The following is a 24367-nucleotide window of genomic DNA, read 5'->3' on the forward strand; positions in this document are numbered from 1 at the left end:
AGGGAAAAGAGAGGAGGGAGAGGAGGGAGAGGAGGGAGAGGAGGGAGAGGAGGGAGAGGAGGGAGAGGAGGGAGAGGAGGGAGAGGAGGGAGAGGAGGGAGAGGAGGGAGAGGAGGGAGAGGAGGAGAGGAGGGAGAGGAGGGAGAGGAGGGAGAGGAGGGAGAGGAGGGAGAGGAGGGAGAGGAGGGAGAGGAGGGAGAGGAGGGAGAGGAGGGAGAGGAGGGAGAGGAGGGGTTAAGAAGATTTTGGCCACTGCAAAGTTTTAGGACTATGGCATGGCTGAGGGATAGTTAAGCTTCAGGAATGGGAAAAGGAAGGAGGCAGTAGGTGGAGTCCCGTGCTTGCTCAGTGGCACTGAGAGCACAGTGTGGTGGTGTCCTCCCCACAGCTGGAAGCTACAGAGGTCACCATGTCCACCTTTCCCCTGGCTTTGCTGAGCTCTATGGAGAAGTGTCCCTGCTGATGTCTCAGATTAGCACCCACGGGGGCTGTGGGATTACATCTGTGGGGATAAGAGAAGGAAGGCTGCTGGCTCATCCTTGGGGGTGTGGAGAACATGACAGAGGAACAGAGGGCTTAAGGTCACACTTGTCCTTGGAGATTGCTGACAAGTTGGTGGACCCCAGCAGGGTGAAGAAAGCAAAAGGGATCAGCTCAGAATGGTCTATTTGTAAGCTGAAGAGGTCAGTGCTAGCAGAGAGCTCCCAGGGTGTGAGCACTTAACCACAGAGACCACAGGGAGCCCTGTCCCTCATCACCACCACCAGATCCTTTTTGGGGTGAGCTGCTGGGGAGCCACACACTGGAATTCAGGTCTGGTGTACCAGAAAATGTCCCTGGTCAGCTGCATTAGCATCCCAGCACCTCCCTCCTTCCTGGCCACGCTCTGATGAGTGCCCTCTGATGAGTGCAGCCAGCCCACAGCATGGAGCAAGGCACCCACTGCACTGGAACCATCCAGGGCACTGGCTTGGAAGGGACCTCTAGAAACCAGCCAGCCCAACCCCCCCTGCAGCAAGCAGGCACATCCCCAGCTTGCTCAGACGGTGTTTGGATGGGTGGAAGTGGAGCTGGGCAGAGCTGATGAGTGGAAAGGGAGAACGCAGCCAGCAGAGGGCAGGAGGCTTTGTCAGCGCAGTAAAAGTCCCGGGAGAGGAGGGGAAGCAAGGCAGCCCTGCAGACATTCCCTCCCGGGCTCTGACATCACAGCCCATTTCCCAAGCCCATTTTACCACCACACCAGGCCGGGAAGTGAGTAACAGGGCCGGAACATGAGCTCCCTGGCACAAGCATGGGAGCAATTAGCAGCGTGTTGGTGAGAACTCCCTAGCACTGCCCTTCACCCTGCTTCTGCTGCCAGCTCCTCTGCTCCTCCAGCCCTGCTGAGGGGACCCCTCTTCAGCAACATGCTTGACTGCCGCTGCCTCCTGGGAAGTTATTCCAAGAGGATCCCCTTTCTTTTTCAGGAGAGGTTATTTTGGTTCCCACGCACTTTAGACCACAGAATGGTCGGGGTTGGAAAGGACCTCCAAAGGTCATCTGGTCCAACCCCCTCTGCAGTCAGCAGGGGCATCCTCAACTAGATCAGCTTGCCCAGAGCCCTGCTGAGCCTCACATTGAATATCTCCAGGGATGAAGCCCCAAACACCTCCCTGGGCAACCTGTTTACCTGCACTACCTCTCAATTCCAGCTGCACTGAAGCCACTTACAGGATGCTGCAGTTCTTGGGAACATCTAACAACCTCCCAAGCAGGTCCACTCCTTTCTTGGGCCACACTGGTGGCATCACCTCATCTGAAAGAACTGCCACACTCACTGACTGCTTCCCAGGACCTTAGTCCTGGGGTGATTTACTCTTCCTTTGAGCCACTGATGACTGAGAGGGACAGGCTGTGGAGTCTCCTATCTGGAGACTTTGAAACCCAGCTGCCTGTGTTCCTGCCTGACCTGCTCTGGCAGCAGGGCAGGACTCAAGGATCTTCAGAGGTCCCTTCCAACCCTTCCCATCCTATGACTGCTATCAAACTTTCCTTGCAAGCCACTCTTGAAGCAGCCTGGCCACTGGGAAAGCCAACAAGTCTCCTAGGCATGGTGTCATGGATCAGCAGTGTTGTACAGACCAAACTTTAGCCATGGCTGGTCCAAATCACTTACTCCTTGGGCTAGCAAAGCAGACCTGACCTTATGCCTGGGGAATGGTTGCCATCCTTGCTATTTGAGAAGCCAGACATGAGTGGCTGAATCACAGGGCCTGAAGCCACTGGGGACTCAGAGTCACCTGAGTTCCAGAGTATCAGGAAGATTGCTATGTGGCACCTGCACCTTGTCATGATGATCTAATCATGCTGCTTTCCTGGGGACCACAGGAAATGAAGAGCAGCTCCAAGCAAGGTGCTGGGGGTGGATCCAGTGTTTGAATGAGATTAAACTCACAGAATCAATCAGCCAGGTTGGAAGAGACCTCCAGGATCACCAAGTTCAACCCATCACCCAACCCTATCTAACCAACCAGACCATGGCACTGAGTGCCTCATCCAGGCTTTGCTTAAACATCTCCAGGGGTGCTGACCCCCCCCCCACCTCCCTGGGCAGCACATTCCAAGGGCAATCTCTCTGTCTGGGAAGAACTTCTTTCTAAGCTCAAGCCTAAACTTCTCCCTGCACAGCCTGAGGCTGTCCCCTCTTACTCTGTTGCTGGTTGCCTGGGAGAAGAGCCCAACCCCCACCTGGCTACAACCTCCCTTCAGGTAGCTGTAGAGAGCAATAAAGTATCTCCTGAGCCTCCTCCAAAAACACATGGTTCCAGAACTTGGACTTGGCTTGGGAATCACTAAGAGGAGCCAGCTGAGGGGCACAATCCATGGCTCTATCCAATTTTTATTCAGTCTGTGTCAAGCCCCCTTATCAAGCTACACATTGGCAATGCACAGCTCCTCCAGCACTTCCCCTTCCACCACCTCCTCCAAGCCTTATCCTCCTCTTCCAGCAGGTCACTCTGCCATGATAAGGGGCACAACTTTTCCAGGCATTGCTGCTGGCACAGAGATCACAGCAGCATTGCTGAATGTTGCGTCTTGAGCTTCCCATATGCCATAAAAAAAAAAAAAACAAAAAAACCCCAACAACAACAAAAAAAACAAACCCAAACCAACAACCCAAAAAACTTCCTGGGCTGTAAAATGAGATAACCTCCTTGATAAGCACAGTTACTGGAAGGCTTAGCTCACCATGTCTGTGAAATGTCTTGAGATTGTCTGATAGAAACAGTTAGAGAAGGATAAAAATATAATTAGAGCAGAAGGATCCCACAGTGAGTTCCCATCTAAGCTTATCTGGTGACTCACTGAGAGGCTCTTTGCTGACAGGACATAATCCATGCTCTGGAATTTAAACAGCCCAGGCTAGCCCTAGGTGCAAACCACTGCAGCAATGATAAGACTTCAGAAGGCAACACCTGGGGAAGGCAGCCAGCTGCACGTGAAGAGGCAGAGCTCCAGGAGTCAGCATGGGAAACAGCACTTAATGGTGCTGGTTACCACCCTGGAGCATCGCTTGCAGAGAGCACCAAGGCCTCCTGACTCTGAGGAACACTCCAGCATCCAAAACAGAGGCTAGCTCCAGGCCAGAGAATTGTTTGCCAGGAACACTCAGGCACAGCTGGGTCTCACCACTTCTTCTGCATCTGATTAGCAGAGGATAAGAGTGTAAGGTGGAGAGCTCAGCTGTGGAGCTGGACCTGTGCCAGCACCCACAGAAGCTGTGGATATTGTCACTGGCACTCAGGAGCTTGGGAGCAGGCACATGGATGTGGGAGCCAATAGAAAGCATTGCCCAGGAAGTGTCCTGCTGTAAGCATTTCATTCTGCAGAGGCTTCTGTTCCACATTCAACCACAGAATGGTTTAGGGAGCTCAGAGACCATCTCCTCCAACCTCCCCACCACAGGCAGGGACACCTCTCAGCTAGACTCAGCTCCTCAAGGCTACATCCAACCTGGCCTTGAACACCCCCAGGGAGGGCACATCCACAACCTCCCTGGGCAGCCTGTGCCAGAGTCTCACCACCATTATACTGAAGAACTTCTTCCTCAGCTCCAGTCTAACCCTGCTCTGCCTCAGCTTCAAACCATTTCCCCTTGTCCTGTCTCTAACACCCTCATGGAAAGTCCCTCTGCAGCCTTCCTGCAGGATCCCCTCAGGCATTGGAAGGAAGCTCTAAATTTCCCCTGGAGTCATCTCCTCTCCAGGCTGAACACCCTCAGCCTGTCCTCACAGCAGAGCTGCTCCAGCCCTTGGATCATCTTTGTGGCCCCCTCTGGCCTCACTCCAGCAGCTCTGTGTCCTTCTGATGCTGGGGACACCAGAACTGGAGGCAGGATTCAAGGTGGGGGTCTCAGAAAAGCAAAGGAGCAGACTCACCTCTCTTGCCCTTCTGCCCACACTCCTCTTGCTACAGCCCATCCTTGCTCAGGGCTGTTTGATTTAGGCTGGTTCACACCCAGCTCAAACCACCACACCTGTCCTAAGCCATGCCTTTATTTTTCCCTTGAAAGCAAGGTGCAGCTCCCTGAACCTAGCAGAGATCTCTTCTGTAGGCAGGAGTGACCCTACCTACATACCTTGGAGTTTTGTCCTGCAAAGGCTGAGTCCAAAGCAGTTTGGCTCTGGACACTTTTAGGCTTTTTTAGCAACTGCTCCCTTGGGGCCCTCCCAGCACAAAAAGCTTTCTAGAGCCCTTCCAGGTTTAGGATATCCCAAACAAATCAAAGCTGCAAACTATATCCAGAAGAGGAAGAAGGAGATATCACTCCCAGAGGTGCTAAGTGGTACCTAGAGTCAGAGAATGCACTGGGTTGGAAGGGACCTCCAGAGATCATCTACTCCAACCCTCCTGCAGTCAGCAGGGACATCCCCAACTAGCTCAGGTTACTCAGAGCCCCATCAAGCCTGACCTTGACTATCACCAGGGATGGGGCTTCCACCACCTCCCTGGGCAAGCTGTCACCATGAGAAGCTTAGATGAGAGGAGAAAGAAATCAGAGGCAGCTTTGCTGCTCCTTGCCTGCTAGGTTTTGAGCACTTTTTTCCCCTCACCCATCTTTGTTTGGTGGCTTTAGTTCATCCACTGAGATGAGCTACATCAAGACTGAGTGAGGGTTGTGTACTTCAGCAGTGGTGGAGGTAGAGAAAAGCTCAGGAAGCAGCCTAAAGCTGTAATCAGCACTTTGGTTTTATTACTCTGCAGCAGGCTTTGTTTCTCTTCACACCAAGGAGCCTGGCTTGCAAGTTTGGTTTGGGTTTTTGTTTGGTTGGGTTTTTTTTAGTGGTTATTTTCTCAACCAGTTGGTAGCTGCTGCTAGAAATAATCTTCTTTTTTTCATTACCAACTCTCCTGAGAGGGTTGTTCTGGATGAGATGGTGATGCTTTGTGGTGCTGGTGGGAAGAGGCTGACTACTGAAAGCTTAAATAGTTCAATCACAGCCAGTCCCTGGAGGTGGGATCCTATATTAAGGTCTGGAGCTACTCTGCCCAGCTCTGTGCACTAGGCAACACCTATCCCTCCCAGCTAAACACACAATCCAGCCAAAGAAGACAACCACAAGGAGAGGTGATCATTCCTTTCCTTCATTTTATTTAGCTCTTTGTTTGCAGTGAGGGGAGGGTTGGTCTCTTCTCCTTAGTAACAAGTGATAGGATGAGAGGAAATGGCCTCAAGGGGAGGTTTAGGTTGGATATTAGAAGAAACTTCTTGGCTGAAAGGGTTCTCAAACTCTGGCACAGGCTGATGGTTGAATGCCCATCCCTGCACGTGTTTCAAATCTGCTGAGATGTGGTGCTGAGGGCTGTGGTTTGACACCAGATTTGGTAGAGGCAGCTCATGGTTGGATTCCATGACCTTAAAAGGTCTTTTCCAACCCAAACAATTGATTCCATTCTGTGGTTCTGTGATTTAGGAGATGAGCCACAGCAGCCCATGGAAATGAAGTGTTTTGCTCAAGGTCACAGTGCTTATAGTGGAGGTTTGCATCTCCTACATCTCACCCCAGCCTCCCAGTCACATCATCTTCACTCCTGCATGGCCAGGCAAAAGAAAAACCAACCCAGAACAAGGCTGCTGCTTGAAAACACTTCACCTGCACTCAGAGAACAGCTCTTGAGAAGCAGCTGAGCTGTGCAGGTGCAACACAAGAGCAAGGAAATCCCTGTGTTAGCAAAGCCACTGCTTCTCCTCACTGCCACTGCTCCTTTAAGTGCAAACACCACAGAAGGTGCTCCCACAACTGCTTGCTCCCAATCCTCTGGGATCCACCCAAGCCCAGCTGCAGCTCCTGACACGCTCAGCCTGGTGCTCCAAGCTGCAGATAAAAATAACAACTAGCCTCCCACTCACCTGTGGGAGCCAAGCCCTGCTCGTCATCCTGCTGTGGTGCTGGGGCCTCAGCACGCTCAGCACATCCTCACAGAGGGAGGAGTGTGTGGGGCAGCCCGGTTTGCCCCAGGCTCTCAGCTCTGGGGTTGGACTCAAGCCATTCCCTGCAGCAGTCACGTTGAGGCTGGTGGGGACCCAGCCTCAGAGAGACTGAAACTCTGCTCTGAGAGGGCAGTGGGCTGCTCATGCTGCAGCTCAGCAATCCTGGGCCTGGCAGGGGGTAGGGGGCTCCAAATGTGCCTATGTCTGACTTTAGAGCAGCAGCAAAAAGTGGATCAGTGCTGCTGCCAGGGGAGAGGGTCTTAGCTAGACAGAAACACAGCATCACAGCATTGTTTTGGTGGGAAAAGCTCTCTAAGATCATCCACTCCAACCACTTACCTAAGACCACCATGGCCCCTAAACCCTGGCCCCAGGTGCCATGGCCACAGGTTGTCTGAACACCTCCAGGGCTGGGGACTCCACCACCTCCCTGGGCAGCCTCTTCCAATCCCTGACCACTTTTGCAGCAAAGAAATTGTTCCTAACCTCCAACCTAAACCTCCCCTGGTGCAGCTTGAGACCATTTCTTTCATCCTATCCCTTGTTCCTTGGGAGAAGAGACCAAATCCCATGTGGCTCCCACCTCCCTTCAGGGAGTTGCAGGGAGCAATCCTCTTCAAACTAAACACCCCCAGCTGCTCCTCACCAGCCCTGTTCTCCAGAGCCTTCAACAGCTTTGTTGCTAACCAAAACCCAAAGACTTGTACCCCTCAGTGTGCTACTGATCATCCCCCAGGATACTCCTGTAACAGGGTTTATTTTGAGCTCAGTTTCCCCAGGTGCTTGTGCAAGTGACTCAGTGAGCAAGACCTTTAAAAATCTGATTTCCATCCATTCATCAGCTCTGCTGCTGTGTCAGCTGCAGGCAGGGATTGCTCCCAGCCTCCCTCCTCCCTCCACAGCAGCATAAATAGACAGGGGAGTGCTCCCTGCTCAGCTTAGACTATGGGTTGGTGTCCCCATGGTGTGGTTGCACTCCCCTGAGGTGCACATCTGGCCAAGTTGAGTCCTAACCTGCATCCTCCACTGTCCTGAGCAAAGTGGAGTTGGACTGAATGATCTCCAGAGGTCCCTTCCAACCCCTGATGTTCTATGATCCTAGAGGCATCCACGGAGCTTATTGTGATCCACTGGAGGAACAATGTCCTAGAGCAGATCCTTCCAGCTGCTGAATCATAGAAGGGGTTGGAAGGGACCTTGAGAGATCATCCAGCCCAAACCCCCTGCTAGAGCAGGGCCACCTAGAGCAGGTCACAGAGGAACACATCCAGGTGGGTTTGGAATGTCTCCGGAGGAGGAGATTTCAGCTCACTAAAACTAAACAGTGGGAGCAAAGGAAGAAGGGAAGGGAATATGGAAGCCAAATGTGACCTGGAGAAGCCAAATGTGGAAGCCAAATGTGACCTGGAGAAGACAAATGTGACCTGGAGAAGCCAAGTGTGGCCTTGAGAAGACAAATGTGGAAGCCAAATATGACCTGAAGAAGCCAAATATGACCTGGAGAAGACAAATGTGGAAGCCAAATGTGACCTGGAGAAGACAAATGTGACCTGGAGAAGACAAATATGGAAGCCAAAGAGAGTTGTATCTGACTGCCACAAAAGCCATAGAAACATAGAATTGTTTTGGTTGGAAGGGACCTTAGAGATCTTAAAGATCATCAAGTCCAGCCCTAGTCTCTGGTTCTGTCTGTCCCAAGAGATCCGTGTCTGCCTTCTTCTCTGTCCCAACAGGTCCATGACTACCTATTTTCTCTGTCCCAAGAGATAAAGACACTTCTATACATTTTTACAGTAGGTTTCTCAACCATGTTTAAGAAAGGACTCCTTGATACCACCCTTAAAAAAAAAAATCTCCAACCACCTTGTGCTGGTTTTTGGAGAAACTGGAGAAGGAAAAGCATCTTTTGCACCCAAGAAGACCTCCCCTTGCCCACCCCCCCTGCACATGAGTGTAAATGTGTTGCTGCTTCATTTCTGCCTCCTGGGCTGATGTTCTGTGAACCACAGAAGCTTTGCAAGCCCCAATATCATTTCTCTGAGCCAATTACTACCAAAAGCTGCAAAGGATTGAACTGCTTCTCTCTGAGAAATCCATGCAGGATTAATCTGGACAATTGTATAGGAGCTTGAAGCAGATAGATCATTGTATGGAGTGGTTCAATTAATTGCCAAGCAGCTTGCAGGCTTACAGACTACAGCTGGATTTTTCTATTGCAATCATTTGGTTGTCTTGTTTTGGTTTTTTTTTTTTTTTTTTTGTCCTCAACCCATCACCACAAATTTGACTGCCAGAAATTTGCTTCTGCCATTCATCTAAGGCACTTTGAAATTATTTGTTCTCCAGGAAGGCATAAGGGGACAATAAGAAACAAGAGGACAATAAGGGACAGGAGGACAAAAAGAAAGGAGAGGGAAATAAGGGACAGGAGGACAATAAGAAACAAGAGGACAATAAGGGACAGGAGGACAATAAGAAAGGAGAGGGAAATAAGGGACAGGAGGACAATAAGAAACAAGAGGACAAAAAGAAAGGAGAGGAAAATAAGGGACAAGAGGGCAAAAAAGAAAGAAGAGGAAAATAAGGTAAAAGAGGACATAAAAGAAATGAGAGGACAAAAAGAAAGGAGAGAAAAATAAGGGACAAGAGGACAAAAAAAGAAACGAGGACAAAAATGAAAGGAGAAGAAAATAAGGGACAAGAGAACAATAAGGACAAGAGGACAATAAGGACAAAAAGAAACAAGAGGACAAAAAGAAACAAGAGGATTATAAGGACTAAGAGGCCAAGGAGAAATAGGAGGCCATTTTTTGGTGTCCTAAAATTTCCTCTTAGGAGATTTGCTGCTCTGAGCAGTGCCATCTGTACAAGCTGGAGCAGATCTTAGGATCACAGAATGGTTTGGGTTGGAAAAGCCCTCAAAGGTCATCCAGTCCAACCATCAACCTAAGACCACCATGCCCACTAAACCATGTCCCAAAGTTCCATGTCTAGATCTTTTTGAACACCTCCAGGGCTGGGGACTCCACCACCTCCCTGGGCAGCCTCTTCCAATCCCTGACCACTCCTGCAGCAAAGAAATTGTTCCTAATCTCCAACCTAACCCTCCCCGGTGCAATTTCAGGCCATTTCCTCTCATCCTGTCACCTAGGGGGAAGAGACCAACCCCCTATCTGGCTCCAACCTCCTTTCAGGGAGCTGTAGAGAGCAATGAGGTCTCTCCTCAGCCTCCTTTCCCCCAGACTAAACACCCTCAGGTCCCTCAGCTGCTCTTCTCCAGCTTGGTTGCCCTCAGAGCGATTACAACCCCCCGCAAAGCCAGTGGAAGAACTGGGAGAATTCAGCAGGCAGCAGGTGGCCTTCCCCACTTCAGGGAAGATGAAGAAACAAACATTTCTCTCCCCTTGCTTCCCCAGGGCAGGCACAGGCTCCTTATCAGGAGCATTCCAGCCTGCCCTGTTTGTCACAGGAACCGGCCGGAGCGGGAGTGCGCTCGGAGCCGAGGGAGTGATTCAGTGGTGATGGGGAAAGGCAGGTGGAGCAGGTAAAGTCACCTCCAGACAGGAAGGTATAAAAGATACTTGAACTGCAGCAGCTGGGCCACTTGGACACAGGCAGCTGGGAGAGGTTACTTGTCTTGCCGTGCTTGGGAACAACTCAGGAAGCCTCTGGGGAGCTGGAAGAGCAGGAAGCGGCTTGGAAATACAAAAGACCCTGAGCTTAAGGCTGTCCTCTGGAGAGGAGACTCCTCAGGGGTAGAAATCAAGAGCCCAGAACATGCTTTTCTCCTTCTAAACCTCCCTTTGAACAGGTATTTATAGACTTTAATATCCTGTACACCTCTTGCATTGCTGTGTCTCCAGTCCCTCGGAGTTCAAGCTACAGGCAGGGACCAACCTGGTTCACTCTCTTGCCTGTGTGTTCTCTCTGGGCTGGTTTTATGGCGTGGAAAGACGTTTTCTAGAACTTGCAGGAAGTAGTCCACTGCTTAGTTTTAAACCTGGGGTTATGTCTGACTCTCCTGAATGGTGTTTTTTTTTTGTTTACTGATATTCCTAAATTTTTTTCTGGAAGCAGTTGGGAAAGGGAGGGAGGAAAAAGAAGCGGAGGGGGTCTGAGGAAATGCAGTGTGGCTGTGGAGGTCTGAGCAGTTGAAGAGATTTTCTTGTACTGAAGAAAAAAACAAACAAACTTTAAAAAGCCACAGAAAACCAAGCAAACTCTCCAAATTTGACCTATTTTATGGAGATTCCATGCTGCAAGTCTTCACTAGGACCCTCCAGCTGCAGTGCCTGGCTCCCACCAGAAGAAATCTTGCTGCCTGCCTTAGGTGCTGACCAAACCCAGTTTGATTTTTTTTCTGAGCATCAGCACTATGGCAACACAGCAAAAGCCACAAGAAGCAGGCACAGGCTGCCCTGTCCTGTGTGGCAGGGGATGAATTAAAAGTCTTTCTCATGTCTTAATTCAGTGCCCTGCTTGCTCTTCATGACTGAAGTCGACTGCTTGGTGGTGTCTGGTCAAGGGGCCACACAAGAGGGACTGGAGAGGGAACTTTCTACGAGGGCTTGTAGTGATGGATGAGGGACAGTGAAGATTTAGAGGTAGGAGACAAGGAAGAAATTCTTGGCAGTGAGGGTGGGGAGACACTGGAACAGGTTGCCCATGGATGTCCCCTCCCTGGAGGTGCTCAAGGCCAGGCTGGATGAGGCTCTGAGCAATCTGGGCTGGTGGGAAGTGTCCCTGTCCATGGCAGGGGGTTGGAACTGGATCATCTTGAAGGTTCCTTCCACAATCCAACCAATTCTATGGTTCTGTGAATCTCCACATTGATCAGATGGGGCCCAACTTGAGATCCAAGTTTAGGGGATAAGGTGCAAAGTCGGTCTCTGGCTAGGTGTGATTTGGTGTATCTAAGGTACAGCCTTCATCTTGAAGGTCCCTTCCAACCCAACCCATTCTGTGACTCTATGATCTTCAAGGTCCCCTCCAACCCAAACCCTTCTGTGATAACATCAAGATGCTGACAAAACTAAGCAGACTCTAAAAAAATCATCCACAGAGCCACAACCCTCTTGAGCAGAGGGGGAAAAGTGGGTGAAAAATGTTCTGTCCTCAGCTAAAAGCAACTCCTGGGAGTAAACTTCCTCCAGTTTACAGCCAAGATCCTGTTGTTGATATTGCTGTTGTATTCCAACCTGTAACAACCCAAACAGAAGAGCTTTTACACCTGGGTTATGAGCTCACCTCTGATTGCACAAGCAAAAGCTCTCTCTTTCTGAGGTTACCTCCTGCCACTGGTCCTGCTGCTCATCATTCCTAACAAAAAAAAAAAATCCCTGGGTGTAGGGGATGGAATTCTGCAAAAGAGTAGATTTAGTTAAATAAAGAAACCCCCAAACTAAACAGAGGTTTCCCTCATCTCTGTGCCAGCTTGGGCTTGCATTTGTAATTCAGCAGCATCTGCCAGATTGGGCTAAAAGCTGCAGGGTAGTCTGCAGGAGGGGGAGGAAAAAATACATTAAAAAGAATATCTTGCAGCTTGCTGAAAAGTGCAGAGAGTCTGTGAGTGAAAATGTGACTTGAGGAGAGGCTCTTCTAGAATAAGAGAAGGAGGGGGGGAAAAAAAAGGTTGTTGAAGCTGGGTTGAGCTCTGGCAGTGGTAGCTGTGATGGGAGAGAGAATTCTCCCCTTTACATAATGGAGATAGTTTTTTGTGTGCAATGTGAGGTCTTTCTGATGCCTTAAATAAGCCTTTCCTGCTGAGGAGCTTAGGGACAGAGGCTGACAGTGGTGTGTGCAGGGAGCTGTCAGGGTATGGCTGGACTCCACGAGCTGGGTTGGAGGATTCTCCAACCCATGCTGGTGAGCCACTGCTGGGCTGACTGCAGACCTATAATTACAGCAGCAATCTCAACATTTCTGGCTTGTCATGGCTAGATCTCCCAGCCCAAAGAATCAAGCCCAGCTAGTTCAGTGACACAGCCCCAGAACAATGCTCCCCAGGCACACGGCACCAGGGCTGGGAAGTTCCTCCAGCTCAGTCCTTGCTTTCAGGTAAAAGTGCTCCACAACCAAGGACTCCTGCACTTGAGGATCAGAAGGTAGGAGAAGCTGCATGTCTGGCCTGGGATAAGGGGGATTTGAGGTGCTGCTGAGCTTGCTGAGAAGGCTGCAGGGAGTTGCAAAGCAGCTGGCTGGAAGTGGGGTGGGAGCTGCTCAGCTGAAGGCATGGCAGAGCAGAGCAGAGCTCACAGTGTGCAGCAAGGCTGGGGATGTGCTGGCACTCCTCCAGGGCTGGGGACAGGGCAGAAAGCTGTTTTCCTAGGGAAATCAGGACAACAAGGAAACAGTGGAGAATTCCCCTTGCTCTGGCATCAAGGCCATTTCCTCAACAGAGCTTTTATTGCTCTGTCAGGGTGACCTGAGAAGCTTCTCGTGCTGCTTGGGGCTGAGGATGGAACAAACTCAGCAAGGTGTTTCCTCACCTCCTTTGGATTCTCCTGTGGCATAGATTCATAGAATGGTTTGGGTTGGAAGGGACCTCAAAGATCATCCAGTTCCAACCCCCCCCACCATGGGCAGGGACACCTCCCACCAGCCCAGGTTGCTCAAGGCTTCATCCAGCCTGGCCTTGAGCTCCTCCAGGAAGGGGACAGCCACAACCTCCCTGGGCAACCTGTTCCAGTGTCTCCTCACCCTCACTGGAAAGAATTCCTTCCTCATCTCCAGCCTGAATCTTCCCTCTTCAGGCTTCATTGAGGATCCTACTGTGGACAGACGAAACCAGGCAGCGTCCTTGGGTGGTGCCTCACTTGCCTGCCAGGCAGCATCCTTGATTTGAGGCACACCAAAGGGACTCTTCACCCCCCTGCTACCTCCACAGCTGAACAGTGTTATCTGTCTCTTAGGCCATGCCCATGCTGTCACCATAATATCTGAGTGCCTCCCAGACTAATAGACTGGGACCATAGCGAGGTCCCTACTTGACCTCATGGAGTCTTCTGCTCTCCTCCCTGCTCAGGTGTCAGGGAGCACCAGCTGGGGTAGGTTCTTCTTGTGATTTCTCTGGCCAGAGGGGGACAGGCTGCAGCCATCTGTCATGCCGTGGTGGTTCTGGTGGAGAGGCTTTGGCTGGATGCTGGATCTCTGCTGGCTGCTTTGCTCCTTTACAGGTTGTTGGACTTCACCTTCGGTACAGCAGCTTCCAGCAGGCTACCTGAGCCAACTCTCACCTCTAGCAGGGATCTGTTCCAGGCTCAGGATGCAGTGGAAGTCGTCACCTTGCACTTCATTCCTTCCAAGGGGTTAAGCATAGGTCTGGTGATGGGTGTCCTCACAGGGTGTGACATCAAGACTGTGGTTTTCTTCTCTCCTAGAGTCTCCCAGGGCTCTGTTTCTCTCCTCGGGCACCGTCATGTCGTGCTTCACCCAGCTGTGGCACTCCAGCACACCAGACTCTCCCACCAGCCCAGTCCCTGCCTCTCCAGGTGAAATCCCCATCCCCATCAGCCCCATCGTTGTCACCTCCCCAGGAGATGGCAGGAAGAAGGCCAGGTCCCCAGTCGACAAGCCAGGCTCTCCAACCCCAGCCTCTCCAAAACCAACCTCCCCTGTGGAGTGCTCCATTTGCTTCAACACCTATGACAACACCTTCAAGACCCCCAAGCTGCTCCAGTGCTCCCACGTGTTCTGCCTGGAGTGTGTGGCCCGCCTGAGCACAGGGCTGCCCCCAAACCAACCTGAGGACCAGCTGCCCTGCCCCTTCTGCAGGCAGCTGACCAGCATCCCTCAGGAAGGTGCCCCAGCACTCAAGACCAGCAAGGAGCTTCTTGCCACGCTGCCTCCTGAACTCCAGCAGGAGAAGGTGCTCTGGATGGAAGGGACCAAGCTGTGCTGCCGTCAGGCTTCTGAGGACCCTGAGAACCCAGACTCCTGCATCTCCATCGACGTTGCCATGAGCAAGCCCGAGAGCTCGGAAGCTCCCCCGGCGGGGCTGGCTGGGAGGCTGTCCCGCTGCGACATGTGTGATGACTGGAAGCGCATCGTCCTCCTCTCTGCCCTGATCATCATCCTCTTCTGCATCATCCTGTGGCCAGTCCAGTGTGCCCTGAAGACAGGGAACCTGCGCTGCTTCACCAGGACTGTTGCAATGAGCAGGCCAGAGTACCTGTCCCCTAAACCCACCATGGTGCCCCCACCTGGCACACAATCTCCTTTCCAGTAGCACCGAAGCAGCCCCTTGCCTCCTGAGCAAGCAGGAACAGGACCTGCTGCCCTGTTGGCATCCCTTGGTTTGCTGGCAGATCCCCACAGTCCACTCCCCACACTGCTCCTGTGCCTGCTCTTGAACAGATGCATCCCTCTCCAGGAGATCTGCTGAAGTACTTGCCTGCCAAGCTGTCTCCAGGCCAGGGATGCTCCAAGGATCCTTCTGCCAAACTCTCCATGGAAACCAAAGCTCTGAAGACAACAGCCAGGCTGCCAGGACTGTTTGCCTCCAGCAGCGTTCAGCTGTTTGTTGCCTTGGCTGGATACCAGGTGCCAGTAGGTGCAGTTCCTCTGACTCCCTTAGGGAATAAAGGGTTCGTTTTGCAAACTGGAAGGATCTCCATGATTATTCTTCGGACTGGGAGGGTAGAGACGTGGCAAAGCTGTAGAAGGAGATGCAAAGGAGCCTCACTGCACAGGCTTGGAACCAACCTCTTGAAGGTGTCAATGCTGCCTCCTGCTGGCCAGCCCCAGACCTGTCCCTGCTGCCCACCACCTGAGTTGTGTTCCCACCCTGAGGAGCTTTTGGAACAGAAGCCAGCAGCCACTCTGCTCTTTTTTTTTCCCTTTTCTTTTCAAGAAGATGCTTAATCCCCTCTCATCCTACCTGGACAACGACTCTGAGCACAGGGTGGGTCCTGTCAGGCACATGGACACCGCACCACACCTCAGCAGACTTCAGTCCTGCTTCTCACAGGCAGAAGGAGAGAAGCTCCATCCCTCTGACAGCTTGACCCTTCTCACCTTAACATGTGTCAGTATTCAGACACAGGCCAGTTGCTTACAGCCTGCTTCTATTCAATGCAGTGATCTTCTGGCAGTGATTTGCAGAAGTCTTCGTGACGAAGGCGACCTTCAGTTCAATGTTTTCTATTCAAGCACGTGGATGTTGGACAGTATTGTATGCAAGGACCATACCTGTATGGATTAAATTATGTTTTGTACAATGCAAAGTGTCCCTTGGTAGCCATTGCTCCACATTTCCCTTCTGACTTGCAGCTGGAGGTGCTCCCTTCCCAGGCCTGAGTCCAGCTGCATTCTTGGATCATGGTAGTTACAAGCAGGTGGCACATCCGAGCTGCCCTATGAGGAAAGGCTGAGATGGAGCTGGGTTTGTTCAATCTGGAGAATAGAAGGCTCACGGGAGACCTTCTCACCACAGGCTAGGACATAAAGGGTGGCTGAGAGGATGATGGAGACTCCCTTTTCACCAGGAGTCCCATGGAGAAGACAAGGAGTGACGGGCACAAGTTGCCCCTGGGGAGATTCCCTTTGGAATCCAGAAGAAAATGGTTCCCCTGGAGCACAGCTGGGCACAGAATCATCTCCCAAGGGAAGCAGTGGATTTCCCTCCACTGGACAGTTGTAAGCCTCAGCTTGCCAGGGTGCTGGACCGGAAAGGCTGGAGCAGATGACCTTTGAGGTCCCTTCCAGCCTGGCATTCTGTGAGTCTGTGATCTGCACTCTGGCCCATGCACCACCTGTCCCAGTGTTGTCCCATCCTGAGCACACCACCAGCTTTATTCTGTACATTCATACTTACAACCATCCAGGCAGTGTTGTCCCAGCTGGGACTCCCCTCTCTCTTTACCTGATTTCACCCAAAAGTGAGAAGCTGTCCAAGCTTCTCATCTTGTGCTTCTTCCTGGCTGGAGGGAAGATGCTTCCAGTCTGCCTCCCCAGAAAATCCAATTAGAAACAGAAAAGGCAAAAGGAACAGAAGAAGTAGAAGTGAGGTTGAGGTTGGTCTCTTCTCCCTACTATCAAGTGATAGGACAAGAGGAAATGGCCTCAACTTGCAGCAGGGGAGGTTCAGGCTGGATATTAGGAAAAAATGTCTTTGCTGCAAGAGTGGTCAGGGATTGGAAGAGGCTGCCCAGGGAGGTGGTGGAGTCCCCATCCCTGGAGGTGCTCAAAAACCCTGTAGAAATGGCATCTTGGGATGTGGATTCATGACCAGGGTGGTGTTGGGTTGATGGTTGGACTTGATGATCTTAAAGGTCTTATCCAACCTTAATGAGTCTATAATCTTCAGCCTCATAAAAATCTCTTGCTCTGGTGGCAAATGGGCCCCAGGGATGTTCAACCAGCTCCAGCTGTTTCTAGCAGCCTGTCACAGCATCCTTGTGGGAACTGCCCCTTTGCACTTCTCCTTCTCCCCGTCTACTTGGAACCAAAGCCTGAAGGTTAGGCTAAGACACAGCTGAACCTCTGGCTCAGGGATAGTCCAAAGGAAGAGTCAAAGCAAATGAGAAAAGAACCCTGGGTGATGGGAGACACCCAGATGTCCACACCAGCTGTCAGTCACTCTCCTAAAAAGCAAACTACTTAAAAAGAAATTAATAAAAACAAACAAACAAACAAACCAAAAAACAAACCCAGAAAAATCCTTGAGAAGATCCAACATTTATTCAACATTTATTAAAAGTGCAATAAAAATGAAACAGCTCTCCTGTCCCTGGGACAAGGGATGAGGAAGACCAACCAGGAGACACAGCCAAGGTGTGACATTGTGCTTTTGTTCTTCAACCCCTTCTGCTCAACACATGGAGCCAGCACTCCAGGCACTAATACCCCAAGCACACAGCAAGTCCCTGAGACCTAGGAGGACCTCAACAGCAGCCCCCCGGGTGCTCTTCTGGAGGTTCAGGCAGTAGGACTGAGCACTCCCCACCAGACAGCACCTTTGCTGAAGAGGTTCCTTGGCTGGACCATTTGCAGGCTGCAGGGCTGGAACAGCAGCAGCACTGGCAGTCACAGGTCAAGGCTGGAACACTGCAGTCAGTGACACCTCCACCTGGCCAGGTCACAATCACTCCTGCAGCAGCCCCCACACAACATTTGCCCTTCTCATTGGAGCTGCAGCAGGCAGGCAGAACAAAAAGAGGTCACACAGCAAGGTAATGGCAGAGCTGCATCAAAGCTTAGGGGAGCCCAGCTCAAAAGGTTCAGCTCAGCTGAGCATCTTAGGCTGCTCCTAAGGGTGGCTAAAGGCACAGTGCAGGCAGAGCTGCTTCCCTGCTCTTCAGCACCATTCAGCTTGGTGAGATTTCACTGAGCTCAACATTCAGACCCAAAGGAAGTTGGAGATGCTCAGCTCTGGCTCAAATTCTGCTAGGACCCCTCCCCAGTGCAGAGCAGGCTCTCAGGCACAGGCACAAGGAGCTGCTGCCCCACAAGCAGCAGGCAGTGCTCGGTGTGCTTTGGCAGGGTTGCATAGAAACCTACAACTGGTAGAGCCAAAAGGAAGCAGGAGGAGAAGAATCAAGAGGTGCAAACAGCTGGAGGAGGCCAGGCAGTGCTCTTTCTCTTTCTCACCCTCACAAGGCAGCAAAACTACTCCAGGATTTAGGCTAAAAACACTTCCAGCTTCGAAATGATTGACCTAAAGAAAACAGTTCAAGTCTACTAACACCTTACTAACAGCCCTGGGTGGGCAACCCTGGGAAAGCTCGTGAGCCAACAGGCCTGTGAACAACTTGTGTGTAAAAAATAAGAATCTTAAATTACAAAACAAACAAACAAAACCAAAAAAAACCAACAAGAACCACCCCAACATAATCCCCCCCCAAAAGAAAAAAAAACCCAATGAGCCTTGATTGCCCTCATGAAGGTCCAGAGGCACTTCCACATAAATATCAACCTGCTGAGACAAGGGAGAATGGGAGAAGATCCTTCTGATTAATAAGTTAGGTCAAGGCATGTTCTTAAGGTGGTGAGGATTCTGCTTGCTTCTAACAGTCAGCTTCTTTATTTCCTCACTCAGTCCAAGGTGCTTGGGGAAGGCAAACCAGGCAAAAAAACCCCAAAAAATCTTGTCCAGAATTGCAGATCTTGGAAAGGGTGGAAGTAAACACTGCAGATCCTGCACTGCAGAAGAAGGGAGAAGGGCAGCAAGGTTAATCATGGGAAGAAAAGCACACTGAGAAGGTTACAAAGCTACAAGCACTGCACCATGAGGCTGCTGGAACACTGCAGCAAGTTGCCCAGAGAGGTGGCTGAGGCTCCATCCCTGTTGATATCCAAGGTCAGGTTGGGCAAGGCTCTGAGCAAGCTGATCTAGTGGAGGATGTTCCTGCTGGCTGCACGGGGCTTGGACTGGATGGCCTTTGGAGGTCCCTTCCAACCCAAACCATTCTGTGATTCCCAGCTTGTGAAGTCTGTTCTCTAAGCCCAACACCTTTCTCCTGGCAGCCCAAAAAGCAGATGCCCCCTCAGTGGTAACACTGGAAAAGTCTTTCCCTGGTGACATCTCATTACCACATGCCCCCTGTTCTCCCATCAGCAGCTGGCCACAGCCACAGCTTTAGGCTCTGTCAAATACCATCAAAGTTTGAGGTGCTGGAGGGAGTCCAGAGCAGGGCAATGAAGCTGGTGAAGGGTTTGGAGAACAGGGCTGGTGAGGAGCAGCTGAGGGAGCTGGGGTTGTGCAGCCTGGAGAAGAGGAGGCTGAGGGGAGACCTCATTGCTCTTTACAGCTCCCTGAAAGGAGGCTGCAGTGGGGTGGGGCTTGGTCTCTTCTCCCAAGGAACAAAGCAATAGAACAAGAGGAAATGGCCTCAAGTTGCTCCAGAGGAGGTTTAGGTTGGACATGAGGAGCAATTTCTTTCCTGCAAGAGTGGTCAGGGATTGGAAGAGGCTGCTCAGGGAGGTGGTGGAGTCAGCACCTCAGGAGGGGTTCAAAAAACCTGTAGCCATGGCACTTGGGGCATGGTTTAGTGTCCATGGCGCTGCTGGGCTGATGGTTGGACTCCATCTCAGAGGTCCTCTTCAACCCTAAGCATTCTGTTGTTCTGAAGGGCACTGCTGCCTTCCCTGGGGCAGGCAGGGAGCCCTTCCCAGGGAGCTGCAGAAGCTGAGCTGAGGAGGAGCTGGGACAGAGGTGATGTCAAGAGGCTGTGGTGACTCTCAGCACTCCTACCTGTGCCGCCTGCAGGCAGCTCGGCCCCGGCGCCTCTACCGCCCTGCGCTGCTCGTCCCGGGGACCTTCGGGCTCTTGATGTTCAGGTTCTCGTAGACAGAGGCTGACTCATCCTCAGCCCTGGCAAGAAACAAAGCCTTGTTGAGAACAGCCTCACTGCACTGGATCTTGGCCCATGGGCAGCTGGCCAGTAGGGAATGGGGAATGGCCTGGCCAGGCTCCCTCTTCCCTCCCCAGCCCCGGAGCGAGGGTGACGTTGGGTTACCTGCTCCCAGTCACAGAGAGAGCACAGCCCTCAGCCCAAGAGCAAGCAACAACCTCCAACTGAACAGCCCTCAAAGCCTGCACAGCCCCCAACAACCCGCACAGCCCCCAAAACCTTCACAGCCCTCAAAAACCTTTACCACCCTCAAAGACCTTCACAGCCCTCAACAACCTTCAACTTCACAGCCCTCAACAACCTTCACAGCCCTCAACAACCTTCAACTTCACAGCCCTCAACAACCTTCACAGCCCTCAACAACCTTCACAGCCCTCAACAACCTTCAACTTCACAGCCCTCAACAACCTTCACAGCCCCTGGCTTCACACCCTTCAACTTAAAATCCTCAACAACCCCCAGCTCCTTCACAGCCCCCAGCTCCTTCACATTCCCCAGCTCCTTCACAGTCCCCAGGCTCCTTCACAAGCCCCCAGGCTCCTTCACAAGCCCCCAGGCTCCCTCACAGCCCCCAGGCTCCTTCACAAGCCCCCAGCTCCCTCACAGCCCCCAGGCTCCTTCACAAGCCCCCAGCTCCCTCACAGCCCCCAGGCTCCTTCACAAGCCCCCAGGCTTCTTCACAAGCCCCCAGCTCCCTCACAGCCCCCAGGCTCCTTCACAAGCCCCCAGGCTCCCTCACAGCCCCCAGGCTCCCTCACAGCCCCCAGGCTCCTTCACAAACCCCCAGGCTCCTTCACAAGCCCCCAGCTCCCTCACAGCCCCCAGGCTCCTTCACAAGCCCCCAGGCTCCTTCACAAGCCCCCAGCTCCCTCACAGTCCCCAGGCTCCCTCACAGCCCCCAGGCTCCCTCACAGCCCCCAGGCTCCCTCACAGCCCCCAGGCTCCTTCACAAGCCCCCAGGCTCCTTCACAAGCCCCCAGCTCCCTCACAGCCCCCAGGCTCCTTCACAAGCCCCCAGGCTCCTTCACAAGCCCCTAGCTCCCTCACAGCCCCCTCTCCATCACTCATTGGTATTCCCTTACTTGGGCAAGAGGGAAAATCATCATTTGGGGTATTTTATCCCTTGCTATGCCAGGACTCATGCTGCTCAGCACACCCTCCCTCCTCTCCAGGTGGGTGCAAATCCAGCTCCCTCTGCTCTCTTCTCATCTCGCTCAGAGCCTGCTGTGGAAGTCCCTCAGTGGCACAGTTTCACTCTCTGGCTGATCTCCAGAGACAAGGACATGGAACACCACTTGCTAAAGGATCTATTTCCTCCTCTCCTTCCCAAAAGTGTGGCACACCAGCCAGGTGGGCTACTGCCACCCCTGCTGCCACTGTGGGGGGATCACCTCTTCATTCTTAGCCATTCCAGAGAAGGGCCACAAGGATGAGCAGAGGGCTGGAGCTGCTCTCCTATGAGGACAGACTGAGAGAGTTGGGGCTGTTCAGTCTGGAGAGGAGAAGGCTCCCAGGAGACCTTCTTGTGGCCTTCCAGCATCTGAAGGGGGCTACAAGAAAGATGGGGAGGGACTTTTTAGGGTGTTGGGTGGTGATAGGACTGGGGGGGAATGGAGCAAAATTAGAAGTGGGGAGATTCAGACTGGATGTTAGGAAGAAATTCTTCCCCATGAGGGTGGTGAGAGACTGGCAGAGGTTGCCCAGGGAGGTGGTGGAAGCCTCATCCCTGGAGGTTTTTGCAGCCAGGCTGGAGGTGGCTGTGAGCAACCTGCTGTGGTGTGAGGTGTCCCTGCCCATGGCAGGGGGGTTGGGACTGGCTGAGCCTTGAGGTCCCTTCCAACCCTAACAATTCTCAGATTCCCACAGGACAGCCAACAGCTGCTCAGGGTTCAGGGATGGGAGAGGCAGGCTGGCAAAGGAGCTTTCTCTCAAGCTGTTCTCTCTATGGCTTCAGAAGTTCTTAGCCACTCAGAAGACATCCAGAAGACCTTTAGACATCCACAGAGGCATTCAGCTTACACAGATGGGGCCCGTGGTGAAGGGGGCTGTCCCTTGGCTCTGCCTTTGTCCATGGGAGGGTAGCCAATATTCAAGTAGTCTCGTTCCTTCCTTTTGCTCCTCTGCAACAGAAAGCAAAGGCAATAAAAAAAAAATCCCACTCAGAGCAGACACAAAAAGAAGCCCCACAAGGTTCCAGCAGTGGGACACTGGGTGTGAGGCTTCTTTCCATCTATTCAGGGCAGCATTTTTAGTGGTGACCCAACAGTGTTGGGTTAATGGTTGGACTTGGTGATCTGAAAGGTCTCTTCCAACCAAAATGACTCTGTCATTTGAGGCCCAGGGAAAAGATGGGAGTGGAAGTGGTGCCTGGCTTTTATAGAATGAGAGAATCTCAGCATGGTGGGGTTGGAAGGGACCTCTGGAGATCATCCACTCCAAACCCCCTGCTAAAGCAAGGCACCCACAGCAGCTTCCCAGGATCACAATGGCATGGGGGGTTGGAATCTCTCCAGAGAAGAGCCCCAGGGCTCTCAGCCTCTCCTCCCCAGGCAGTGCTCCAGTCTCTTAATCATCCTGGTAGCCCTCCCTTGGACTCTCTCCAGCAGATTCCTGTCCCTCTTGAACTGAGGAGCCCAGAACTGGATGCAGTACTCCAGGTGAGGTCTCAGCAGGGCAGAGCAGAGGGGGAGGAGAACCTCCCTGGCTCTGCTGGCCACACTCCTCTGAATGCAACCCAGGACCCCATTGGCCTTCTTGGCCACCAGGACACATTGCTGTCCCATGCACAACTTGCTCTCCACCAGCACCCCCAGGTACTTCTCCTTGGGGCTGCTCTCCAGCAGATCCCCTCCCACCCTGTCCTGCTGTAGTTTATTCTTCCTGCCCAGCTGCAGGACCTCTGCAGTTGGGTCGAACAAGCCTAGACCCAGTCCTGACCTCTGGGGAAACACCAGAGGCCTCCAACCAGAGGCAAGCTGCAGAGGACTCACCTGCTCCTCTTCCAACCTCTTCTGCTCAGCCTCAATGTACTGCTGCACAGCCATGTACACAAACTTGTACTGAGCCTCTGTCTGCACCATGCCCGAGCGCTGCCTGCGCACCATCTGGATGGTTTTGGGGATGTCGATGTCACAGTCCAGCCCTGCCCAGCAACCAGAGGGGGAGGGTTAAGGAATGGGTCCAAGGCTGAAAACTGACTGCCTTGAAGCCAGCTTTGAAAGCTTTCAGAGTCAGCAGAGCCATGGGAATCAGAGAATGGCTCCTGTTGGAGAGGGCTTTTAAAAGTGATCCAGTTCCAACCCCACTGCCACGGGCAGGGACACCTTCCACTAGAGCAGGGTGGTCAAAGCCTCATCCAGCCTGGTCTCAAACACTGGGTGTCAGGGAGTGATAGGACTGGGGGGTATGGAACAAAACTAGAAGTGGGGAGATTGAGACTGGATGTTAGGAAGAAATTCTTCCCCATGAGGGTGGTGAGATACTGGACAGGTTGCCCAGGGAGGTGGTGGAAGCCTCATCCCTGGAGGTTTTTGCAGCCAGGCTGGATGTGGCTGTGAGCAACCTGCTGTAGTGTGAGGTGTCCCTGCCCATGGCAGGGGGGTTGGAACTGGCTGAGCCTTGAGGTCCCTTCCAACCCTAACAATTCTATGATTCTCTGACTTCCAGCCTTGAAGCATCCACAACTTCTCTGGGCAGCCTGTTCCAGTGCCTCGCCACCCCCATAGTCCAGAACTTCTTCATAACATCCAACCTAAATCTGCCCTGCTCTAGTTTCAAGCCACTGCCCCTTGTCCTGTCACCCCAAGCCCTTATAAATAGTGGCCCCAGTGATGGCAACAAGAAGCCCTTCCTATGCTGTGCTGTCCCAGAGCCCCTCTCACCGTGTCCCTGGACAAGCCGAACCCACTGCTTGGAGATGACAGAGCCACTGCTTGCACAAGAGCAGGGCTGTCCCAGATGTGGTCAGAGGAAGGGCAGAGGAAAAAGGCAGGAGGCAGGGAGCAGACAGTACCTTGCCTGTGGATAATGTCCACCAGAATGTCAATCACGATGATGGTTCCTGTGCGTCCGATTCCAGCGCTGGCAGGAGGAAAGGAAGAAACATTCCCTAGAGTTACTCAGCTCAGCTCCAACACTCCCCTGCATGCCTGCCCCATCCTGGGCAGATGTGCCATGGCTGCTAGCAGATAAACCCAGCCCAACGCTCACCCCGAGGAGATCAGAGCCTAGGAGGCTGCATCATAGAACTGTTGGGGTTGGAAAGGATCTCTAAGGTCAAGTTCAACATCAACCCAACTCTAAGCCATGCCCCACAGTGCCAGGGCTGCACATTTCTTGAGCACCTCCAGAGATGGAGGCTCCACCACCTCCCTGGGCAGCCTCTTCCAATGCCTGACCACTCTTGCAGGAAAGAAACTGTTCCTCATATCCAACCTAACGCTCCCCTGGTGCAACTTGAGGCCATTTCCTCTTGTCCTATCACTTGACTCTAGGGAGAAGAGACCAACCCTCACCTCACTCCAACATCAGAGCTACCACCTGG

The 24367-nt window shown here is 52.4% G+C and overlaps 2 protein-coding genes across 2 annotated transcripts in view; one reads left to right on the forward strand and one right to left on the reverse strand.

The window, feature by feature from the left end:
* Positions 1-13466: 13466 nt before the first annotated feature.
* On the forward strand, positions 13467-14699 carry RNF223 (ring finger protein 223). The gene is made up of 2 exons (XM_054394834.1): positions 13467-13518; positions 13852-14699. The coding sequence occupies exons 1-2, from the start codon at positions 13467-13469 to the stop codon at positions 14697-14699; spliced, it is 900 nt and encodes a 299-aa protein (XP_054250809.1).
* Positions 14700-17176: 2477 nt separating this feature from the next.
* LOC128977545 (tyrosine-protein phosphatase non-receptor type 11-like) overlaps positions 17177-24367 on the reverse strand; it is a 65391-nt gene continuing 58200 nt past the window's right edge. Inside the window, exons 12-16 of the mRNA XM_054395110.1 lie at positions 23837-23904; positions 22815-22966; positions 21844-21944; positions 19665-19784; positions 17177-18613 (exon numbers count right to left, since the gene is read on the reverse strand). Of these exons, the coding sequence (XP_054251085.1) occupies positions 19700-19784; positions 21844-21944; positions 22815-22966; positions 23837-23904 (406 nt within the window). The 3' untranslated portion in view covers positions 17177-18613; positions 19665-19699. The remainder of the gene's footprint in view (positions 18614-19664; positions 19785-21843; positions 21945-22814; positions 22967-23836; positions 23905-24367) is intronic.

This window comes from Indicator indicator, chromosome 32 (genome assembly GCF_027791375.1).
Source record: "Indicator indicator isolate 239-I01 chromosome 32, UM_Iind_1.1, whole genome shotgun sequence".
In the NCBI taxonomy this organism is placed as follows: domain Eukaryota; kingdom Metazoa; phylum Chordata; class Aves; order Piciformes; family Indicatoridae; genus Indicator; species Indicator indicator.